A 22,739-nucleotide genomic window follows, 5' to 3' on the forward strand; every position below is an offset into this window, starting at 1 on the left:
AAACATCGTAAATCAGCTCATCTGGCACAGAAACTCTCTGGACCCTCAGTCACTCGGGTTACAGTCACACACGGCGTGTAAAACACTGGTCTGAATTCACAGCAGCCACCTTCTCTCCAACCCGGACCGGCCACAGCTCTCCTCGGCGCACTGCGCTGACTCTGCAGAAGGAACTCATCGGGGGAGTGTAGGAAGGCGTTTTTTGTGTGTTTTTCTCAAGGTAGGACAAGCAGTTACAACAGAGCTTCTGGTTGTCAGCGATCCACACTGTCTCCTTGACTTCTTCAGTTTACGGTTTGGGAAAAGAAGAGCGGGACAGCGTGTCGCGGTCGTGCGTTACTCTCCGTGAGACAGACGCGTTTCCTCACGTCTTGACGCGCGTTTCTCTCAGCGAAGAAGCCCGGACACAGTGATTCTCGGGATAAGAAAAAGACAGTTTTGCAGTGTTTTAGCCTATCCTAAAAACTGTCATAGACGGCCAAGATACGACTGTGAAAGGAACACCGACCGTGAATCAACTCAGACAGCGTGCAGCATTGAAGAGGAGAAAGTTCCCCACTTGAGGGCGAAATCAGACTTTTTTGAGGACGCCAAGTTTGAAAAGTGCCAGGAGCCCCGGGGTCTGTCAAATACAACATGCAGCAATGGTAAATATGATTTTTTTTCTGCTCGTGATGACTTAAGTTATTGAGATGAAACACCACAAGAATAAATTATGGCATTGGTCATTTTTATATTTACATTCTGTGCTGGTTTGTCATATGCACGCATCAGAGCAGATACAAAGTTAATCAAGTCTTTATGAGCACTTTATTCCCCCCGTTTGCTTCTCATTTAAATGACTCATACGCTGGATTTGTTTATATGCCTGCTTTTAAAAGAAAAATAATTTCTTCTGCTTTTGACCACTTTCCTCCCCTTCTCTTCCCTCTTTGTCTTACAAAATCAATAGAAATCACTGTAACATTTGTGAGCATATTAAGGCCATAATCAGAAACAGAGAACTAGAATCTGTCAGAACCGAAATAAGTTCACTATATGTTACTTTTACTTAATGGAGTTGTATAGTTTTCGTCACGCATTGAAAGTGTCCTCTGCTCCCCATACACGTATTAAAACCCTTCATGAGACGTTAAGGTGCAAATCGTTAAAACACGTTTCAGTGTAAATATTTGTTTAATTGACATGATATTTATATGGTATGCCACTTTATGCCATACCTGTAGATTTGGGCCTTCACATTTACATATGCATTCAAACCACTGAATGCTATAACTCAATGAAATGTATTGTCTTCAAACACATTTAAACAGGGCTGATAAAAATGTATGATGTGTGTTTACTTAAATAAATGTGAGCAGACTTTATTTCATAGCTGGCAGCAACATTTCTCAAGTTATTTTCCAGGCCTAAAATCCCTCTGCTGAAAATCCTGCTTCGGCTTTCAGCAGAATTCATCCTTGTAGTGCATATTATTTTTTCTGCAACATTTCTATTGATTTCTTGAAAGTCTTGTTTCAGTCTTGTTTCGGTTGATATTTAATATTTGATCTTTTCTTGGAAGTCTTTATCAGAACGGTTCTTATTCAAAAACAGACAAGTTGGTCTGTGTTAGATGTTAATGCGAAAAAAGATTTAGCTGCACTGGAGATGATCAACACTGTAATCTGACAGATTCTTTTTCTAAACACTTTTTCTTCAATGTCCTCATGCTAGGGTTTCTCTAAAGACAAACTCGAGGAGCCCTTGGCCAACCTGTGACAGTGAAACACACGCAGGAGTACACAGAGACATTTCATGTCAGTGTAAGACATTTCAGCGAGGACATATCTGAACGCTTCAGGAGACAGAGACAGGCGGAAAGGGCTAAAAAAGAGAAACAGTGAAAGAGGGAGATTGAGATGAATAACCCCACTTAAAAGCACCACAAAAGTATCTACACACTTTCATCAGTGAGATGTGTGCGAGATTAATGTCTAGCACACTGTTTTGGCCTGGTGGTGAGTGTGTGTCAGGGATGTTTCATGAGCCTTCGCTGGTACTGCTGCTACTACACTGAAAAATGCCAATTTACATTCCTGAAGTGTCATTTCATTAGTTTTATCTCCATGCTGCTTTCTCCCTTCCAGACCAGTCAGGGATGTGTGCCATTCAAATTTCCTTTCTGCACATGTCACACAAGCTAAAATGTCAGTAATCCCTTTTGTGTATGTGCGTTTCTGTTTCTCTCTCTTGTGCGTCAGAAAATTATACACTTATTACATTCTCAGAGTTATTGGCAAAGAATAAGTGCTGGTGTGTTGCGGCAGTAAAATACATAAAAGACAGCAACAAAAGAAAGGTTTGACAAAACTCCACATAAAAAAAATGGAGAAAATGCAGAGGTAAATGTCCTATTTATGCACTGAGTAGATTCATCCTATTGTGCTGCTACGTGAGGTTAAAGAAAAAGTTAAAGTTGTCAGCGATGTTGCAGCTAGGTCGTGATTCCTCTGGGTCTGTGGGAATCAGAGAGGGGAGAGTGTGTGGGAGTGTGTGTGTGTCTGGGGTGGGAGCCACTGGTTAGTCGGTTCAATAATCTGCTGGACAGGTAGGCCTGTGACGCCCCCCTTAGAGAGGCTGCTAATGAAGAGAAAGGCTGCTTAGTGGTGCTCCACTCTGACCCCTCCAACCCTCCCTGTCCCCCCTGCTGGCTTCCTCTGATTACTGCTCACATCGAGAAGTCTTTCCTCCTCTTCACCCTCCACTCCATCCTCTCAATTTCCCCTGCTTTTCTTACTTTCTCACTCCCTGCCTCGTTATTTGAAAAGAATCTGTCCTAAGTGTATAAAGGATCTGTTGATAACCCATTTGATGGGTGCGTTCATATATCTTCTGCTCTTATTTATTTTAAATTGTGTTGTTAATTTCCATATTTTATATGATTCATTTGGGGTTATAATCACTACTTGACCTTCATGTTCAGACCCAATTTTCGGAGCAATTTTAGTCATGACGAGGCTACAGTCGAATGTCAAGAGGTTCACCTCAGTGATGCATGGTTGACAGGAAATATGTGCAGAGCAGGAAGAAAAAACAAATAAACAGAAATCATTTTAGATGAAGGGAAGTATAAACTTTCCGGTACAGGTATTCAGCCTGAGCAACATCAAAGCAACATTCTTGCAGTTTTTATTTATCCAGGAGTGGGTCATTGCTTCACCGATACGGCTCTGCGCCTCTCCATCTGTCCTCAGCCCCAATAATCTCTCGAGTGACTGATAGTGTGTCTTGGCAGTGACAGAAAAGGTAATATTATGAAAGGGGGAATGGGGTCATATACCTAGTGGTGACTTGAGATGAAAATCTTCTGAACAAGACACTGTAACCAAAGCTGCAGGTTTCAGCGACTAAACAGAGACGCTGTGAAATGTTCAAACAAATTGGATGGCAGGAGTCCTAATTTAATAAAGAGCGCAGTGTGAGGCATACTTGATTTAAGACAATACACATATAGTTGACATAATTGTATTTTTTGTACCTCAGCACACAAAGTGAGAAACTAAATCTTCACACACTTACACCCATGAAAGCTCTCCAGTTTCTTCAGAATACATGATGAAATTTGGTCTGTGTTCCTGTGATTTTAAAGTTTAAAAAAGAAAAAGAAATAGCAGCATAAGTAGAACAGGTAATGAAAAGGATTAACAGCTGTTATGACATGAGTATTTAAGATGTGTTTAGTCTTCACACAGACTGATATCTCTAACAGCTTTAATCTACTGTCTTTGTAGTGTGAATATAGATAACTATTGGAAATGGCAAGTTAATCAGATTAAAATCAGGCGCAGTGCTACAAACTGTTTAAACTGTAAAATGATACTTGTACTTACACGTGTTACATCTTGGTGTCTTTTTTTTTTTCAATGGGCTTCATTTCTCATGCTAATCCAAACACTATCATATTCCTTAAGGAAGGAATCAGGAAAACTTTGGTCTTGGTACATGAACACACCCAGTGTGTGCAGAAGCCACACACTCCCTCAGTCTTTATTTGTTCAAAGTGAGAAATGATAGAACACATTTTGCACAACTCAGCCTTTAGAAATACACCCTCTGCTGCATTCTTCTGTCTTCCCAGACGCGGTCATGATTCTTATATTTTCAGCTGTAATTTGGGGTGGCCTTAATTGATTCTGTCCAGAACTAATTACCGGCAACTGTGTAAAATAAACACTTCAGTGTCACTGGGTGGCAACTGTCCGATCGGTAGGGAAATTACATTTCACTTGTAATCCATACGTTCTTCAGCAGGGCTAGAATATAATTCATGTCGACGGTATAGAAATACCAGAGAAGCTGGACTTGTGTTACGAACAGGAGTATAGTTGTAACCAAATGGCTCAGTTGGGAGGTATAGGGTTATGTGGTATAATTTATATTTTATAGCTCCCTTCTGCACTGACTGCACTCCAAAATGAAGTTGTTCGATTTTGTTCCATGAACAGTGAGTGAGAAAATCTGGGATTTCACTTGTGATGGAAACTCCAGACACCACTTTGTTCCTTGCTTTCTTCTTGTATTTTTTATTTTCCTGTTGAGTCTCATTTCTTACTTTCAGATAAAAAGACGCTTAACTGCTGCTCTTTCAATACATACTGGATATGTCATATGTTTGTATGATTGTGTGCTTCTTTTTTCAAGGGGGGGGGGGGTCGCATTGGAGGCCTATGCCTCAGTGAGTGGAAAGATCTCCTCGGGCCATACAGAGTGATTTGATTAAAAGAGAATAATTTGCCCTAAAGGTGTCTTTTCTCTTCCCTCCAAAAAGGCTGGTGGAAGATATTTGATATGACAAGATAAGTGGTGGCTCATGAAAAATTCCTGAGGTCTGAGACGTAGCATGTTGACTTTGGAATTATTGCCCTGAGTGTCTACTTCTTTACTAGTAACTGTGCCTGACAATGTTATTTTTACCTGAGTGGCCTTTGAAATTATTCCTCGGGTTTTCAATCCCGATTTCTCTCATTTAAAACGTTTACGTACTGTCCCAAAAAAAGTAAACTTTGCACTTCATTCCAGACATTTTCTTCTTCAGGCTTCTTTCGCAGTACATCAAAATACTCTAATGATACTTTAATGATACATCACATATAGTGTTATTCCAATCAGGATAAGATCAGCAACCCTCTGACCTCAGTACTTGTTGCAGATATGGCTGTCGTGACAAGTGAGAGGATTGACTCCGATCAAGTGTGGCTGTATTTTCTGACGCAATCCTTTTCCTGCCCTGGTCTGCGTACCAGGTAAATGTTAGGCAATGACATGTGCCTGAGAATAAGCAGGCTGCTTTTAGGACTACAGATCTGGTTTGTACCTCTGTCCATCTGTCTTCCACTAACACTGACATAGATAAGAAGGGAGACACTTTCTTGTTCTTTCACTTGTGACCTCTGAGTACCAGAGGTGCCCCTTCACCTCAGAAAAGCAGCATTGGCTGGGGGTTTTGTTGTTGGCCTGGTTTTAGTAGTTTGTATGACCACTCAGGATCAGTTTGCATTGCCTTGCCTTATTCCTTCTTCTGCAGTTGGTACTCTATCAATAATTTCAGTATCACTTCAGAGGCTTCAAATCTTGGAGTAAGATTTGAGTTCTGGCTGCACTCTCCGTCATACATATATAATATGACATTGTGTACTTAGTTGATGATCCTATTTGACTTCCACAAAGACAAAAGTTGTTTTCCAATGTGGGGATTGGTAAAAATTAAGTGAAACTGTCCAGTGACGGCATTTTCAGAGCAGAAATTCAACACAAATGACCTAAGAGAGATTTGAGTTATTCTGCAAAATGTTCATGGAGGAAATTTCTACAGTAGGTTATACAATTTTACTGTTTTTAAAAATGTTTTACTGCATTATAGGGAGTGATCAGAAAACTATTATTCCAGATACATGATCATCGTGTAATAAATTCAAGCACCGTAAAAGGTCAAATATACGTTGTTAGTGTTTAATCTTAAAGATGTGTCAATTAAACAAATATTTAGTTTGTTCTTCTCCAGGCCAAACAAGGCTATACTATAATGAAAAACAGAAGTCATTTTTTTGATTTAATGTATAAGCTATATGTTTTTTGTATGTAACTGTATGTAATGTTCTTACTTGGCTACACAGTAGGCTCTCGAGCTGCATTTTTAAGGTGTCCATCTCATGCACATATGACGAACAGATATGCTCCCTTTTAATCAATACAGCTGTGCTCACAGGCTGAGTAAAGCGCTGGCGATATTTGTGTATCAAGTAAGGAATAATGTAGAGTGAGCAAGTCATTATTGCAGATTGAACCCCAACTGGGCGATGCTTGGCCTCAGGGTCTAGAAACACAGCTCGCTCTAGGATATCCCGCTTATTACTTAAGAAATCAATCATTCACTCAAAGTCCAAGATCAGAACTGTGTCCATAACAAAGGTCTGTTATTCTATTGGTTCTATTATTGACCAATCAGAATTGAGTATTAAACAAAGCTGTATAATAATGTATCTGTTGGATCAAGAGAAAGCAGTTATCACCTTGTTTTTTCAACACCTTACTTTCACCAAGTTTTATCTGATAATGACTCTTATCTGAATACATTGATAATTATTCAGGCACTCTTTTAACCTTGTGGGCTGAGTGTGTAGTCTAACCTCAATCAACCAATGTGTTTATGCACTTTTTTTATCCTTGCTTGAATTATATCTTAGACTATGGATATGGATGCGAGTGCATTGTGTGTGCATTGGATTACATTGTGTTTTCATGTTCCCAGCAGAATGTGTGCATATAACAAAGAGACTGTCCTTGGGACAAATCCCTCTAATGGCCATAGGAATTATGACTCTTGTCTGTCAGAAGCAAAGATGTGTTTTTATATAGATCTACATATGGAGGAGGTCATGGTCGATGGATGTGTCCACAAAATGTGGTCCATTGCCATGGGAGCCTGCCGTTCTCACCCCATTTCCTACCAACTTTAATTTTACCAAGATCCCAATCGTTTCCTGACAATGAAGGTCCCTTTCCATTAATGAGGTACTACTCTCCACCCAAACTACAATATTTATTTACCTTAACTAAGTCTTCATTTTGAACCAAAACACACTCTTTCCCTACCAAGCTGTGTTTGTGCCTAAATGTTAAAGGGGCTTTCCTCGACATTCAGAACATTAATATAGCAGCAAACAAATATTTGCTATGCAAAGGTATAGTGAAGAAATGGCCTGAGCCAAGAATAAAGTCACTCCTCCTATTTGTTTTGATAGCCAGTGAAGCCACACATGCATATGTGTTTGAGTGCCTTGTGTGTCATATGAGGCCGTGCAAAACATCAGTATTTGACGAGTTGGGGAATGGTGTTTGATAGCTGTTTGGAAACAATCCCAGCCCACTCGTCTTCAGTATTTCAAGTACAGCTCCTTTAACAATACTGTTATCACATCATAAAACATTTATTTTTCAATAAGGATTTGTCACAGTTTTGGAAGGCACTGACAAATCATGCTGTCTTGCTGTTAGATAAAAAAACAAAACATCAGCAAACGTAATGCACTCGCTCATTCAGAGATGTCAGCCTTTAAAGGTCCCATATTATGCAAATTTTCAGGTTCATACTTGTGTTTTAGGTTTCTACTAGAACATGTTTACATGCTTTAATGTGTTAGTGTTTCAGGTTTTCCGCATCTGCGCTCTTGGCGTCTCTGTGGCCCGTTTAAGACAGTTTCTGAATATGGGTTGTGTGCATTTCTCTGTGGATTGAGTGTTTTGATACTTTCGCAGTATTTATGTAGCACTTCGACCTGCTTTATAATTAAAAAAATACATGGTTTCTCACTTTTTACAATACAGTAGAAGCTATGCAGCTACCTATGATCCCAACACACCTGCTACCAACCACTCAAGGTGAGAATCTACATTCAAATTGTTTGCAGCGGGTCCTTGACCTCATGAACCCCTTTCACACAGCCTGTTCATTGCGGAGCTGTTCTCACTTTATTACGCCCCGCCGTCTGTGTGAAAGGTAGGGAGACAGATCTGTTGCGCCTCTGAGCCAGCAGTGGAGGTAGTCATAGAGCTGCAACAGCGCTGTATGTAATGTCTGTGTGAACGGGACCGTTGGAAGGGCGGAACGCCACACAGTAGTAATGCACGAGCTGGTTTTATATCAATGAATATGGGTCTGTGTTGCGTGTACCATCATTGCAGCGCTGTTGTGGAATCTCTGTGTGAAAGGGGCTGTGTTTTAACAGAGACTCTTTAGTTTTAGCAGTAACACATAATAATTCATTCTACAGCACTAATTTGATGCACTCTTATAGAAACCTCCTCCTTCAATCTGAGGCCACATATTAAACCTGACTGTGACATTTACATCTTTAACTTTCTATGAGTGTCTTAATCTACCTCACAATCTCCAAGGGATGTGTAGTTTAAATTGATTATGCAGCATCTGTGTCATGCAATACATCACCACAAACCTGGATGACATTGTAGAAGTCCTACCCTGTGATTGTTGGTGACAAAGTTGCTATTTACGGTGATAATCATAGTAATTAAGCAGGCTAAGGATGATGGGATTTGGTGTGTTTGTTTGGGCCTTAGTTCACTTTTCCTGTTTGAGGGAAACTAAACTGTGTGAAGTGCACATCTGTATGTGTGGGTATGCCTGTGTGCATATGATTGTCTGTGTGTTTTCACATGCATCTTTGGCAGTGTGTTTTTTGGAGCTATGGGGAAATCTGCTGACAGGTAGTGTGTCAGGAGGGGGACAGTGGCGCTTTTGAGACGGACACAAGAGACGAGTCTCAGAGAGAGGGAGAGAGAAAGAGGGCCTCTTTCATGTGACTCCACATTCCACCAAGGCACAGGCAGAGAGAGGCACAAGACGAGACATGCGTCCCCCCTCGTCACTCCCTCTGCCTCCTTCCCAACTGCACTCGATCTCCCTCCCGCCCCACTCCATCCAGCCTCCACCCCTACCCTCTGCCAGTGACCTTAACATTTATCAAAGAACCCCATGCTGGAATTCCTCTTTAGCATCAGTGTCTGGTGAGTCAGTCTCACAAACATACATGACGCAAACACACACACACTCACACACACACACACACACACACACACACACACACACTCACACACACAAACACACACACACACACACACACACACACACACACACACACACACACACACACACAAACCGTATCCCAGACCAATCTGTTTAGAATATTGTGGTGCTGTGGAGGGGCTGTCCTCGTTGTTCCTTGAGCTAAGGAGGCTGGCCTCGAGACACTCACACACAGAGACATGGACACACATTCTCTCCTCCTTCTTGTTTCTTTATTGTACCTCCTGTCACTTTGTCCTATTCATTTAACCTTTCATTAGAGCCAGCAGACAGCCCTGTGTGTGTCTGCACAGCTTCAGGAACAATGCCAGAAAAGCCCCACTGTCACAGTTATTAGATTCCTCTGGCCCCCTTTTACCCCGGCAACTCAATATTAAGAGAGGGAGAGTGTAAGAGCAGAGGCAGGATGAGGAAGAAAGGGGGAAAAGAGAGGAAAATGGGGAGCATGGTTGGCACCGCCACATAACTCATATGGTGAAGGATCCTCTAGACTTGTCAAGGACATGTGCCACATGTTGATAGTAGACAGGTCTCAGGCAGAACAAGGAAGTGAATGTTAGGCACGACAGAAAAGAGAGAGACTGAGAGGAGAGGACAGGCCTCGTGTGACAGTCTTGTGCTGTGGAAAGCAGCACCCTGGAGGAGTGAGACTGACAACACAAACCGTTTGTGGAGGAATTCTGTCTTTAATGGGCAGCCAGGAGACACAGCTAGGTCCCTGAGGAAGGAAGGACAGAGACAGACTTTCTCTCTAGCCCCATTCTCCTTCTACTTGCACAGAGTCACATGAAGAGGATCCTCTTTTATGACTCCTGTTATCTGCTAAGCTCCAAAGTGATGATCAAAAATAATTTTCTCCTTTGATTCATTCTAAAGTGTAAACAGCCATTATGGTATGTACATGTTTAGAGGGCCAACAGAGGAAGTCAGAATAATTTCTGAGAAACCATAAAATCGAATAAGTCATTCACTATTCCCTCTATATCAATATACCAAATACAATCAATAGCTTCTTTATGCATTTCAGACATTATAAATCATCATCACCACCATAAACCACCACTGCCACGGATAATCAGTCCTTTGAGAGACGGAACAAATATTTCTACAAGCAAGTGTGTAATGCTTCTAGACGCTTTGTACTTTTTCTAATTTAAACCAAAATGATCTATCTTTCCCTAACCTTAACCAAGTGCTGCCAGAGCCTAACATTTCCATTAAAAAAGTTTAATAACAATATATAATGGCAACTACAAGTGAATAATGAAGTCCAAGATCAGGTATTTTGGCTAATGTCTTCAGTATCAACATTTTTGCAACTTGCCCGATGTTTTTTCATTAACAACATTACAGCATTATCCTGCGAAACAGGCGGCTTTATACATTTCCTTCAAAATGTATTTGCTGTTGCTGTCATTATTTCTGGAGACAAGGTTAGAATAATAAAAAATCATCTGGTTTATAGTGCACTTTATTTAGCCTGATTCAGATTTCCTGATAATATCTTCAATCTCAAGACTTTCAATCTGCAAATTATCTCTGCACCGCCTTTACTTCGAGGCACAGGTTTGGATGAATTTTATTAAATCAACCCAAACTAAACTTTACGTAAAATGCAGCGGCCTGTGCAGGTTCATGGTTAAAACTCGTATGTGTAATCTGAACACGGCGAAGAAACGCCTTTGGATCTGCTTTGATGAAGGCTGTGCTGCTTCTCTGGTAACTCTCAGGAAAGCCCAGTGCAGTCCATTGAACCTCACTAAAGCTGTGTTTTGGTCAGTCCAGCCCAGTCAGCAGACAGTGATGCTCCTCCACTAATACATTAGCTGAAATGGATCAAAGCCTGGAGTGGAAAGGCATTGGTCACTCTGGTAGGGGGGCAATGAATCGCTCACCAGTCATTGGTGATTGAGTCAGTGCACACACATGAATACACACACGCACTTTCCCTGCCCTGAAGACTGAAGAGCGCTAGAAACAGAGCAACAGTCTGATCCCTGGCCATCAGGCTGCAGTCTTGATGAAGTCCATCTCTCACTTCTGTCACCCCTCTGCTCCGGAACCCCCCCGTCCCTCTGAGGCCACCACTCGCTCTGTGTGACTGACTCTTTATTATCCTCATCCCGTCACTTAGTTAGAGCGGTGACCAGCAGTCTGTCTCTCCTCTGTCATCCCCTTTTCCACCCTCTCCCTCTGCCTTGAGGCTGTCGATCCACCTGTCTGCCCCACATCTCTCTAATTCTCTGATTGGACTCTCTCTTTGCTCTCTCAGGGCTGTAATTGATGGTGGCATTATTGTGTCCAATTCTCTGGCCCTAAAGCCATTCCTTCAGCTCAGCATTACTTTGCCATTTAAGACATGCTGGGAATGGGTTAGACAGTAAAAACCTTTTTTTTCTTTTCTTTTTTCATGTGTGTGTGTGCATGTCTCTGTATGTGTGCAAATGTGTGAGAGCTTTAAAATCAGGGTTACCCATTTGCTTTGTATGTTTAAGCAATCAAAGCATACCAGATTGGTTTTCAAACTGTTCTTCTAAAATTCACAACAATCTTGACATTCAAACATGAACTATTTTGTCATTTTGAAAAAGGGACAATATTTCCTCTCCATGAACTCCATGTTCCTTCACAAGTAGTGTTTGCCCTTGGCCACCATAGAATGCACACAGTGGCTTTGATTTTGTTCTTTGTTTGGTGGTCCTTTCTTGTAGCATATTTCAGCTGAATTTTAAACTATTTTACAAAGTAATTACAAAGTGCAGTGTGAAGTACTTTTCAAAGTATTCTGGAGAAAGAAAAATCTCTGTCTGTTAAGGACTTATAATTCTATTTTATCCTTTTTTCTTACTTGTCACCTGTACAATAATCAAGGTCCTCATGGTCCAAGTGCATGTGTATTTTAATTTTTTTCCCACCTTTTTATCTCAATGGAAGCTATCTTGATGTAGTAGTTGAAAGATTTACGAGGTTAAGTAGGCCTTCAGCTTGAATGATTTGGCACCTTCAAATGTATTCATAGTTACCTACCTGAGCCCCCCCCAGCTTGCTTTTGCGAAGCATAAGGATGCTTGTTGGACATGTCTTCTCTTGGACAAGATTTCTGCTGCAGCATTTGATTAAAAAAAAAGATGTAGAGTTCAGGTTATCCACTAAGATTTTCCTTTCTCTATTTCTCTCTCTCTCTCTCTCTCTCTCTCTCTCTCTCTCTCTCTCTCTCTCTCACACACACACACACACACACACACACACACACACACACACACACACACACACACACACACACACACACACACACACACACACACACACACACACACACACACACACACACACACTCTAGCCCCCAGTCCCTCCCCAGCATGGACCTTGTATTTATTACCCTCTAAGTAATCACTTTGCTTTCTCTTTTGATAGACTGTTATTGCTCTAACTAGCTGAAGTCCCTATAGGTATTTGGAGGCTTTCCAGTTTTATTAGACAAAGGCCTCATTATTCAAGGCCAGCATTAAGACTACCATTAGATCCATTTGCCCCCTAGTCACATGTATCAAGTTGCAGCCAATTCATATTATAGCCCCTGCACTCTTAGTATTTACAATACAAACATGCTCATTCCCTCTTGTCGAAGTTAAATATAGAAAATATTGAGAAGGCTTTGCCACTTTGTCAGAGGTAGCTGTGAAGTTGTCTATGCTCTCCGCTACTTTATAATAATAGTCTTTGCACACATTACGTACTAAATGTAGTCAACATCAATGTCTAGTACTTGATAGTTTTGTTTTGTTCTTTAGTCAAACTTTTTTCAAAAATAGCCTTTTCAAAAATTTTGGATGTGTTTGCATTTAAGCCTCAAGCCACTGGGTGGGCATTTTAGAGCCGGTATTATATGCTGTCCTTTTTTTCAAGATTCCCACATAGCATTGGTTGCAGACCGTTATAGATCCTTTAACAGGCTTATGAGCCTAACATTAGGTAGTATTCCACCCGGAAAGTTCTTGGAAAGTGGAAGCTCACAAGCAAGGTTAACTAGTATAGCTTGCTAACTAGCCTAGCTTGCTAACATTCATATCGATTCCAACTAGACAGCATTTTTCAGTTAAGTCAATGCTGAGTCATTGGCAAGTTATCATGAATCCCACCGCTTTTCTTGGCAAGACCCAACCTGTGTAGCAGCTGAGTGGTGAGGCAGATGGTTGAGATTAGGCATTTACCTCCAGTCGATAGGGTCAGGATAGCCCACTGGTCAGGGCATAGGATTGTGTCTTGCAAAGAGAAGCAGCAGGATTCAAAATAATGTGTCATTGGCAGGGTCTAGCTAACATCAGTTGGCTTTCTTTCATGGGTGACCAACTTAAGTGATTTTTGAAAGCATTTTTGTGTCCGAACCAAACCCAATTCCATTTGGTTGGCATTTGCAATTTTGACTACATAAGTACACAAGTTATACAAATAATACTGATTCTAATTTGAAAATGTACACTCAAGCATGTCTGAGGTAGCCTCCTTCAAACTATAAAAACACTGTAGATATCAAAGCCTTAATACTATAAGAGAGAAATATATAGTAGCATTATCTCAAAAGAGACATCACAGCTGTAAATGAAAAAGTTGAAAGGTCCATATTCTGAAGATCACCCATGGGCGTCAATCACCAATTTTAGTCAGGAGCACACTGAACGCATCTTGTGTTGAGTCTTTCATGGTCACAGTTTACGACTTTGACTTCCTCTTAGAGCAGCCAACACACCCTCCAACCGGGGGATCCAAAACATAAACAAACAGACGCTCAACTTGTGGCGGGGAGACAAAGAGATTTAAGGTGCCCCAGTTTTGATTTCTTCCATTTATTTGTTGCAGCTTTTTAATTTCTTCGTAGCCACCTGTGTGTCCAATATGGTGCTCAGCCCTCCTAATCGATGGCCCCTTATTGGGTTTCTGCGTTTGGTCAAATATCTCATCGCTTTCTGGCCCCTCAGGCAACAAGATCCAAACTAATAAGAAATCTCCTCAGTCTCTCGGGTTGAGTCTAGATGAAAAAAATGATTAGTGCAGAGATATCTGTGACGAAACCAGATTTTTCAACAAGTTCACCAAGTTAAAACTAAAACCTCCAACAAAGAAGTTGACATGTTGACTGATCTTGAGGAGGATGGTAATTCATGTCCACACTGTGTCCATTTAATTTAACTTTCCTCTCTGTTCGTATTAAGTTTATCACAACCCCCAATTTTTTTTAGATATATGTAAAAATGCTGGTGTGGATGGAGAATAAAATTAACTTTTCCCAAAACAGTGGTATATATATGTGATGCCAACTTTCGCTTGCTTCTAAGTGTTCAGTTTGAATGTCAGTGTAGCTGATCAAATACTACTGTATTTATGTCATGACAATTTTGTATGGATAAAAAAATCATTTTAGTCATAGTCTTAAATCCAGGAGTGCAGGAATTTCTATTGACCTTGATTAACAGGTAGCTTTTTTAAGCTGACATTTCTGCTTTAACCTTGATATAATCATCTTTCTAAACCCTAAAAAATAAAAAAATAAACTCAAGTTTTAACAACGACAAAAAGAATCCTCAAAGAATGAAGTCTGGCAAAAATGTCCTTGATCTTTAAATCTCAAACTCTCACAAAGACAAACATAAGGGATGGTAGCACACATGTATGCACACACAGGCAGGCTCTGAAACACACATCAGGAAATAAAAGGTCTCTTTAAAAGTGACTCAACGTGCAAGGAGGGTCAGGTAAGAGAGGGAGAGAATAATGCATTAATGTACTACAGTAAAGTAACCTTTACAGTATCTGAATCTATCTATATCTATATGATTTATTTCTCTCCTGTAGGCATACAGATAAACAGGGTGTAAGACAGAGAGAGTGGGAGGGGAGAGAGTGTGTGTGCACACAGAGAAAGAGGGGAAGAGAGAGAGTGCCACTTTTGAGTAAAGCTGTCATTACTCCGGCTGGCGCACTCCCTCATAAATACTGATGATGAGATGTTTTCAGCAGCCTAATCATTTGCCAATGTAGCACTAGGTAATGTGAGAGGAACACTCTTTCCTCTACTTCTGTCTGGAGATGACACTCAGACCCAAACAGTCTCTATTTAGTCATTACCACAGCTAGCCTTATAGAGTGGAACAATAGAAAAGGATAGATTTTCTTCTCCTGCTCAGTGGTTAGGAAAAGAAAAAAGCTGTGTAGATTTTGAATTGCTTGAAGCAAAGCAAAAACCAGAAAAAGAGAAAATGTCCAAGTTAGGCTAATTATGTCCCTCTGTATAGTTTTTATAGGCAAAATACAATTAGACTTAATATCATTGATCTATATGTGTCTTTTTTTTTAAAAGGATGTATTGTTTTTTCCTGGATTAAAAATCACAGTATTGATGAGTTGTCAATACAGTTTATGTAACTTTTATTCATTCAGGAAAGTTTTACTGAAGAACCACCTGACACCAGTACAACAACAATCTGGGGTTTGTCTGCGGCTAATCATTGTTACCAATTCATGAGCCATGTTCATCTATCTGTGATGCTGCGATTAGAGCATTTGTCGATTAAGGGCCATGGCCATGTCAGTGGTAAGGAAGATTGATTCCCCTGGCCACCACCACCCTTAAAGGCCCAGACACACAAAACCCACATTAAAGAATTAGTGGCAACGCCTGAGTCTGGGCCAAAAAGTTGCATTTTTTTTGCACACCTCTAGCTCACTGGGTAGAGTGTGCAGCCTTTATAGGCTCAGTCCTTAGCAGCGGCCCTGGACCTGCTGCCCTTTGTTGCATATCATCCCACTCTCTCCCCTCTTTCCTGTCACTCATTAGCTGCTCTAACGTAACATTAATGTACAAAAAGGAAATAAAAGCCAATACGGTTGTTAAAGTCACATGGGTTGTTTTAGAGCACTGACAGACAAGCTGTTTTGTTTTTCACTTGTACATACCTTCTTTTTTTATTGGTTCTTTAGCTCCTACAGTATGTAAGGAAAGTTAAGTGTCTGATGAAGACATCAGGCAGATTTGTCACAGAGGATATATGTTTTTTGGCAAACCTTGAATATCCATGTCAAAACATTGTCTGTTAAGCTTAGGCAATATTGCATAAGTTGTTTGTATTTGTGTGTAGCTCTAAGTATTTGGAGTTTCTCTCTCATCATTTGTACCAACAGGTTCACTGTGTGATGTCCTAAAAGAGTTAGGGAGTTTCCCTAACGACAGCCACATGAAGGGCCTCAGACACCCCCTCTGCTCTCGCCTCTTGGCTCAGAATGAACTGAGATCTCTAGAGGCATTCCTAGGATAAAATAAACAAGAAAATGCCTTTTGAAAAGCAGCCATTGACACACCACTATATATATCTTTCCTATGGGCCATCACTCTAATGGCTGTTCCCCAGGAAGCTCTATGAAAGCACTGTACAGCATGTCATCTTCCGCTGCCTATCTTCCACCGACCATTAACCAGCATCCTTGATCATTTTAATAGTCCCTCCATATTGCCTCTCTCCGACTCCACAGTGATTGGACAAACACTGGTGTCCCTAGTGATCAGAAAGGAATACATTGAGGAGCTACTGTGGTTTTTCCATGGCCTCGCTGTGTATTGTTTACTGGGTCTGCTTGATTGCCCTCTGTCCAAATCAGAGGGTACAGGCAGGCAGGGCAGTGGTCTACAGGGACGCACTGTGTTGTAGACTGTCCCAACGTGCTAAGAATATTCACTCAACCCATGGCTCTGAGGGGCAACCCATCCATAGCTCAGTAAACACACACAAACTCACCCATAGTGGGAGTCATACATTTCTGCTCCAGGGACTATATGGTTGTGCATAAATGTCGGGGTGTGTATTTGAGAGTGTGTGTGGTAGGAAGTCATGTCTGTCTCCACGTCACAGATAATTACCCCCTGTGTGACTTAGCTTCTCACAGTGGGAAAACACAGCAGACCCTCCTCATTGACAGTAGCATATATAATACCAACCATATGGTATTTGAAATGAAATACTAGTTTGAATATATAGATAAATCTTTTCCTCTGGCTTTGCCTTTTCTTCGCTTTATTTTTAATTACCTTTCATCATCTCTTACCATAGCTTCAGGTCTTAACTCATTGCGAGTGGCAGCCATTTTCACAAAAATGGAAGAGCTGCTTTTCTCTGTTGTAATCTTCACCCACCTCTGATTTTTATCTGTTAATCCCTCGCTTAAAACTCATAATTAAGCTAATTAGACACTCTATCTGAGCGCAGTTGCACCTCATTGGTCAGATAATCCAAAGAGCAAGGTTACATCTCTGAGTTAGAATGTGATAAATGCTAAAGGCCAACACAGTCATTCAAGCTTTAAATACCTTTAGTAGATGGCATATTTACCCCCTAATCTGCTGTGCAGATATTTTCAGAGGCCTGTGTGTTTTTTGAAGCTTCATGGAATTCATGTTTCATGGTCGTGGTTTCAGAGGAGGTCTGGTCTTCAAGGCTGCCTTGGCTAACCTTGCTAATCAGCAGGGTAACATTAGCATGTCTTATCAGAACTGCACACAGTAAGTAAAATTTGGCATTTTTCCTGTTTCACAAAATAAAAAAGGTAGAATTAACTTTTTGAAAAGTTTTGCAAAATTTTGCAACACTGGTAGTTATTTTATATGAAATAATGCACAGAAGCAAACAAGTCGCTTTTTCTTGGGTTTTTTTCAATCTATGCTTTTATCTAGCGCTAAAAAAAAAAAAGGTCTTTACCCAAAAATGTGACGTAGGTCATTTTGTGTGGGTCAACTGTGCAAACAGCTTACAATGACTCATATTTACCTGTGTTGTATAGCGGTTTTCTCGAGTGGCTGTATCATGGGACCTAACACAGGACTTTCACTCAGGAGCCCGGTATTCGTGTCCTGTGTGAAACCGTGTAAAAAGTAAACTGTGACATTTTTTAAATGTCTATGATGTAGTTACGTCTGTGAGTCATTTTAAGCCAATCCATGATCTTTTCATTACCCTAACCAAGTGTTTCTGTTGCTTAACCCCAACCAAATGTTTTTGTTGCCTAAGGTTAGTAAGTCATTTTGTTTCACAGCCTTAACGACATGTTTAAAACTGCATTTCACAATGTCTAATAAAACAGACATGTGTTACGATCACGTGATTAAAACTGACACATGTTGTGTGGCTCACCGGATGTACAGTGCTGGGATAAAGCTGCCCTACATCCGCTGGCCCTACATCTGCCGCACCTCAAGACGACTGTGATTGTTTTGAAGAAAGAAACACAAACAAGTCAGAGCGTTTTTTTCCCTTATCCCAGAATGATAAGCCAGTGTAGGAGATAAGTCTAGCTATGCGAGGCTACAAAAAAACAACAACTGATCATTAGCAAGCTCTAGTTGAAGCTAGTCAGCCTAGCTTGTTAGCTTCCAATTTCTTAGTGGAATACAACTTAACCATACGTTGGCTCCTCCCAAATGTTGAAAGTAAAGGGGCAGATAGCTTTAATCGTAGTTTTGTCAGTAGCATATATGTTAACAGCGCATATAGCAACACTAGCCCTAAAATGTCAGTTATCTGTTGCTATGGGAAGTGCCCACTCAGAGACTTGAAGGTCAAGCACTGTACAAATATGTCCAAAAACATTTTTTATCCTCTCGCACAGGTAGGCCCTTTTTTTCTTTTTTTAAAATCTGATGTCTACCAAAAGGCCACTTTCCCATGATGCTGTCATGTGGTCCAGAATTTGCTGATGCTGAGTGAAATAAGATTTGATTATCACAGAAAGATGTTAGGGGAATTCAATCGTTATGTGTGTTTGTGCGTGTAAAAGTTTTGACCCTGTCTCTGAGGTTGTGGTGACTTGATGTTGTTTAGACTCATCTCCCTGCCTTCTCCCCCCTGGAGACCTGTCTTTGTAGCAATCCCGGCATCCTGTTCACTGCTCCACTGCATCCATATCGCACTAATGATCATGGGAGTGGACAGCTGCTTAATGCAGTAGTGTCATCAGCACTACTTTCTGATAGCAGCTCCATTGCATTTGACGGGACTCAAATGCATCTGGTATACTCGAACACCCCCACCCCGCATTTAGCAGATGAACTAATGTGGTTTTGGAACACCTCGGTAAAGGTGTATTAGATGTGTCCCATATCACAGTTGCAGTATATGATTACAGACATGGTTCTTATCATTTTTCCTTTCCCATAATGCTGTCAAATTTCAAAGTGTTGCTCTCTATTAAATTATGAATTTGTCATAAATGATCATGAGATTATGGTATTCATGGGGACCTTTCTGTTTAGCTTTCTGTAATCAAAAATATGAATTCTTGACAAACCCCTATGTTGCAGTTGTTCCCCTTTTGTCCCCCCATGCTTGACATACTCATGGTTTGGTGACTGTTTGGCGACCCATCATGCACTAGAGGAGTGCCCTCTCGGCAAGCAATGGTCACCTGACTGCAGTATATGTAGTTATCCAATCATACGCTCTCTCTCTCTCTCTCTCTCTCTCTCTCTCTCTCTCTCTCTCTCTCTCTCTCTCTCTCTCTCTCTCTCTCTCTCTCTCTCTCTCTCTCTCTCTCTCTCTCTCTCTCTCTCAATCTCTCTCTCTCTCTCTCTCTCTCTCACACACACACACACACTCCGCTGGAGCGCTCCTGTCCGGTGCAGCTAAAATAACACTAGAGCAGTTGGAATAATACTACATGGTACAAGTTTCATAAGAGTGTGAGGGGAGAGGTACACCCGCTCAAGGTGAACGTGGGATCTTAACATGTGGCTGTTTTCTCCACTCGCATGTGTGAGCAAGGCTCACTAATTCAAATCACAGAAATCCATTTCTCATTCACCCCTGGTGGTAAATAGTTTTCAACTTTATTGTAATTCTGAAGAAAGCAACCAAACCCAGCCGCTAGAAAGTAAGTAAGAATAGATTCAATGAAACATTGATAAAATAGTCATAAAAGCAATACACACCTTAAAATAATTAATCTTTGGTAGAGAGAACAAATGCCGCCTGACCTTATTACAGACAGCATCAGTATTTGACTCAAAAGAAAGCTTGTTATCAATCACAGCAGTTTTATTTGCCCAAGTTTTGAGATAACTGCTGCCACTATAATGGACAAAGACTCGGTAGACCACTGTAAGCAAGACTCTTATTAAAGCTACTGTTAGTGTGTTATCCAGCATTTCACAGACACTATGTTACTAGTGTAATGTTTCGTTTCAGAACGTCAAGATTCAATGTATCTGTGGTTTGCTGAATGTACAATGGCAATATTTTATTGTGGCGACTAGGTTGATTTTTCCCAATGTCAGTTTTCTCAATTCCATTTACCTCCATTGTATTGTGATAGTAACAAAAATCTCATGTCTTATAACCACATCTGCATAGCTGCAAGTGCCAAGAGATGTACTTTATCAAGTGAGAAAGTGTATATATGTTTTTTTGTAATCGGGTGAACCCACCCTTTAAATCTGTCAGAGACTAAATGGGAGAGATTATGTATACTTATGCAAGGAGATCAGGGGATGGACCACCACAACTCCTCTCTCGTCTCAGATCCCTGTCTGTCTCTCGGTTTTTGGTGCCTCTGTCTCTCCTTCTCTTTCCTTTCCTTTCTCCCCATCTCTCCACCTCCCATCTCCCCTTCTTGCAGTTCATATTTCAGTTTGCTCCCAGGAGCTCGCAGGTCTGTGCCAGACGGAAATTCGCTGAGGCTGCAGGAGCCCCCTTGGAGGCCACATGGAGGAGGGACAGGAGGGGAACAATCAGGCCCAGTCCTCCCTTGCTATCCCTCCCTCACGTTCTCTCCCATGTACTTTTTTCTCCCTTTCCCTCCTTTTTTTTCTCTTTCTCCCTTACTCTCGTTTCCTCTCTCTGCCGTCTCTCTCTGTCTATTCTGTATCCAGCCTGCCAGGCTACACAGGTCCTCAGGGTGACTTGCTCTTGGCCCGGGTCCCTCAGCACAGAGCCCTCTCCTCTCCTCCTTCAACCACCGCTTCCCCCCAACTCCTCCTCCTACTGCTCCTGCCCCCCAAACCTTCCCTCCACTCTCCTGCTTCCCTCCACAGCACTCTCCCCGGGGGGAAGACGGTGAGGCCATCCAGTCCCGAGCTGTCCATCAGCGAGGGTGTTTACTTGCAGCGTGACAGGCCGACACATCTGGAGCGCATATTCACTAGTGTTCACACTCCTTCTCCCTCTCACTCTTTGCTGGCCCTCTATATATCCTAATGCTGCCACCAGGCACATTCCTTACCGCCTATTTTAGGGCCTTTTGTCGTCGTTACGCCAAGCCCACCTCTAATTTTTATACATTCACTACACAAACACACACAAAGACACGCACACGCAGAGATTTGTTTTCATCCATTTCCCCTCTTTCTTTCACCCCTCCAGTGGTTTTTCTGTTGCATGACAGAAATTGGAGTTAACCACCAGCAGGGGTGGGCTGAGGGGGCGGGAAGAGCAGTGATGGGGATGGGGGGCAAAAGTCAGCCTTCTCTCCTCCACTTCTCCCTCTTCCTCTATCTGTATCTCTATCTTTTTGCCTTTTCCCTTTTTTCTCTTTTCAGTGAGCGCAAACTAATTATAGCAGCTCCTCCGCTCCTTTTTGGAAACCCATGACTACTGGTGTAATGAAGTGACACTCTTTCTTCATCCTGTGTCTTTCTCCCCCATTGCTCACTCATCCTCCCACCCCCACCTCCCACCCTGCATCCCACCCACCCGCCCTGTCTGTTTTCCCAACATTCCTGTGCTGGTGTGTGACTGTGATGGCTTGTCATCTCGCAGGAATGTCCTGCTCTCCCACCTCGTCCCCCCGATTTGGCGTGAAGCATTTGCTCCTGGTTTCCGACTCTGCACATGTACACACAGACACACATGCAGGCACACACTTGAAATGCTAGCTTTTTTACAAAAAAAAATGTGTTCTTGCAGATGGTGTCCATTGGGCTGCATACCTACCCTTGGCGTGCGGCCACAACAAGCACAGCCATTCTCAGATAGTCCCCTGCTTGTTTTTCAACTGTAGAAAGTGTGCACTAAGTTATTTTATCTTATGTTGCATGTGGTAAAAAGAGCCATTTACTCTCTTTGGTGAACCCGAGGAATTCTCTTGATTACACTAATGACCAAATACAGCCCACCAGAGCGGTTTTTAAGGAGAAACACTTGTCTCATGCAGTTTCATATCCACAAAAACACAATTTGCAGCTCATAAACTGAGGTTGGGCCACATTGTGCAAAATAAATTGTGAAGGGGATTATTAGCTTAATGTAACAAATGTTTTAAATAGGTTTTTTTTTATTAAATCCAAAATTGTAAACTTCATTCCAGTTATACATAAGTTTTACTCCGTATAGGAAAATGGAGTAGAATCTGTAAAATGAAGCACATGTGACATTTAGAGTTTAAAGTTTTAGCTTGGAGAATGACACATAATGACTTTCCTCTAGTCCAGGCATGTTTTATACTCCCCTGTCTACATATGGTGAGGACTTATCAGAGGCCGAATGGCACACAAGAACATGCTACACTCAATGACCCGAGGGAGCACTTTCAAAGGAAGGCAATAAGGGAGAATATTGTC

At 41.5% G+C, this 22,739-nt stretch overlaps 1 protein-coding gene across 1 annotated transcript in view; it reads left to right on the top strand.

Moving 5' to 3' along the window:
* The first annotated feature begins 298 nt into the window (after positions 1–298).
* bnc2 (basonuclin zinc finger protein 2) overlaps positions 299–22,739 on the top strand; it is a 165,624-nt gene continuing 143,183 nt past the window's right edge. Inside the window, exon 1 of the mRNA XM_083928265.1 lies at positions 299–647. Coding sequence (XP_083784391.1) covers positions 645–647 — 3 coding nt within the window. The 5' untranslated portion in view covers positions 299–644. The remainder of the gene's footprint in view (positions 648–22,739) is intronic.

The sequence above is a fragment of the Echiichthys vipera genome (assembly GCF_963691815.1).
Source record: "Echiichthys vipera genome assembly, chromosome: 2".
Classification (NCBI taxonomy): domain Eukaryota; kingdom Metazoa; phylum Chordata; class Actinopteri; order Perciformes; family Trachinidae; genus Echiichthys; species Echiichthys vipera.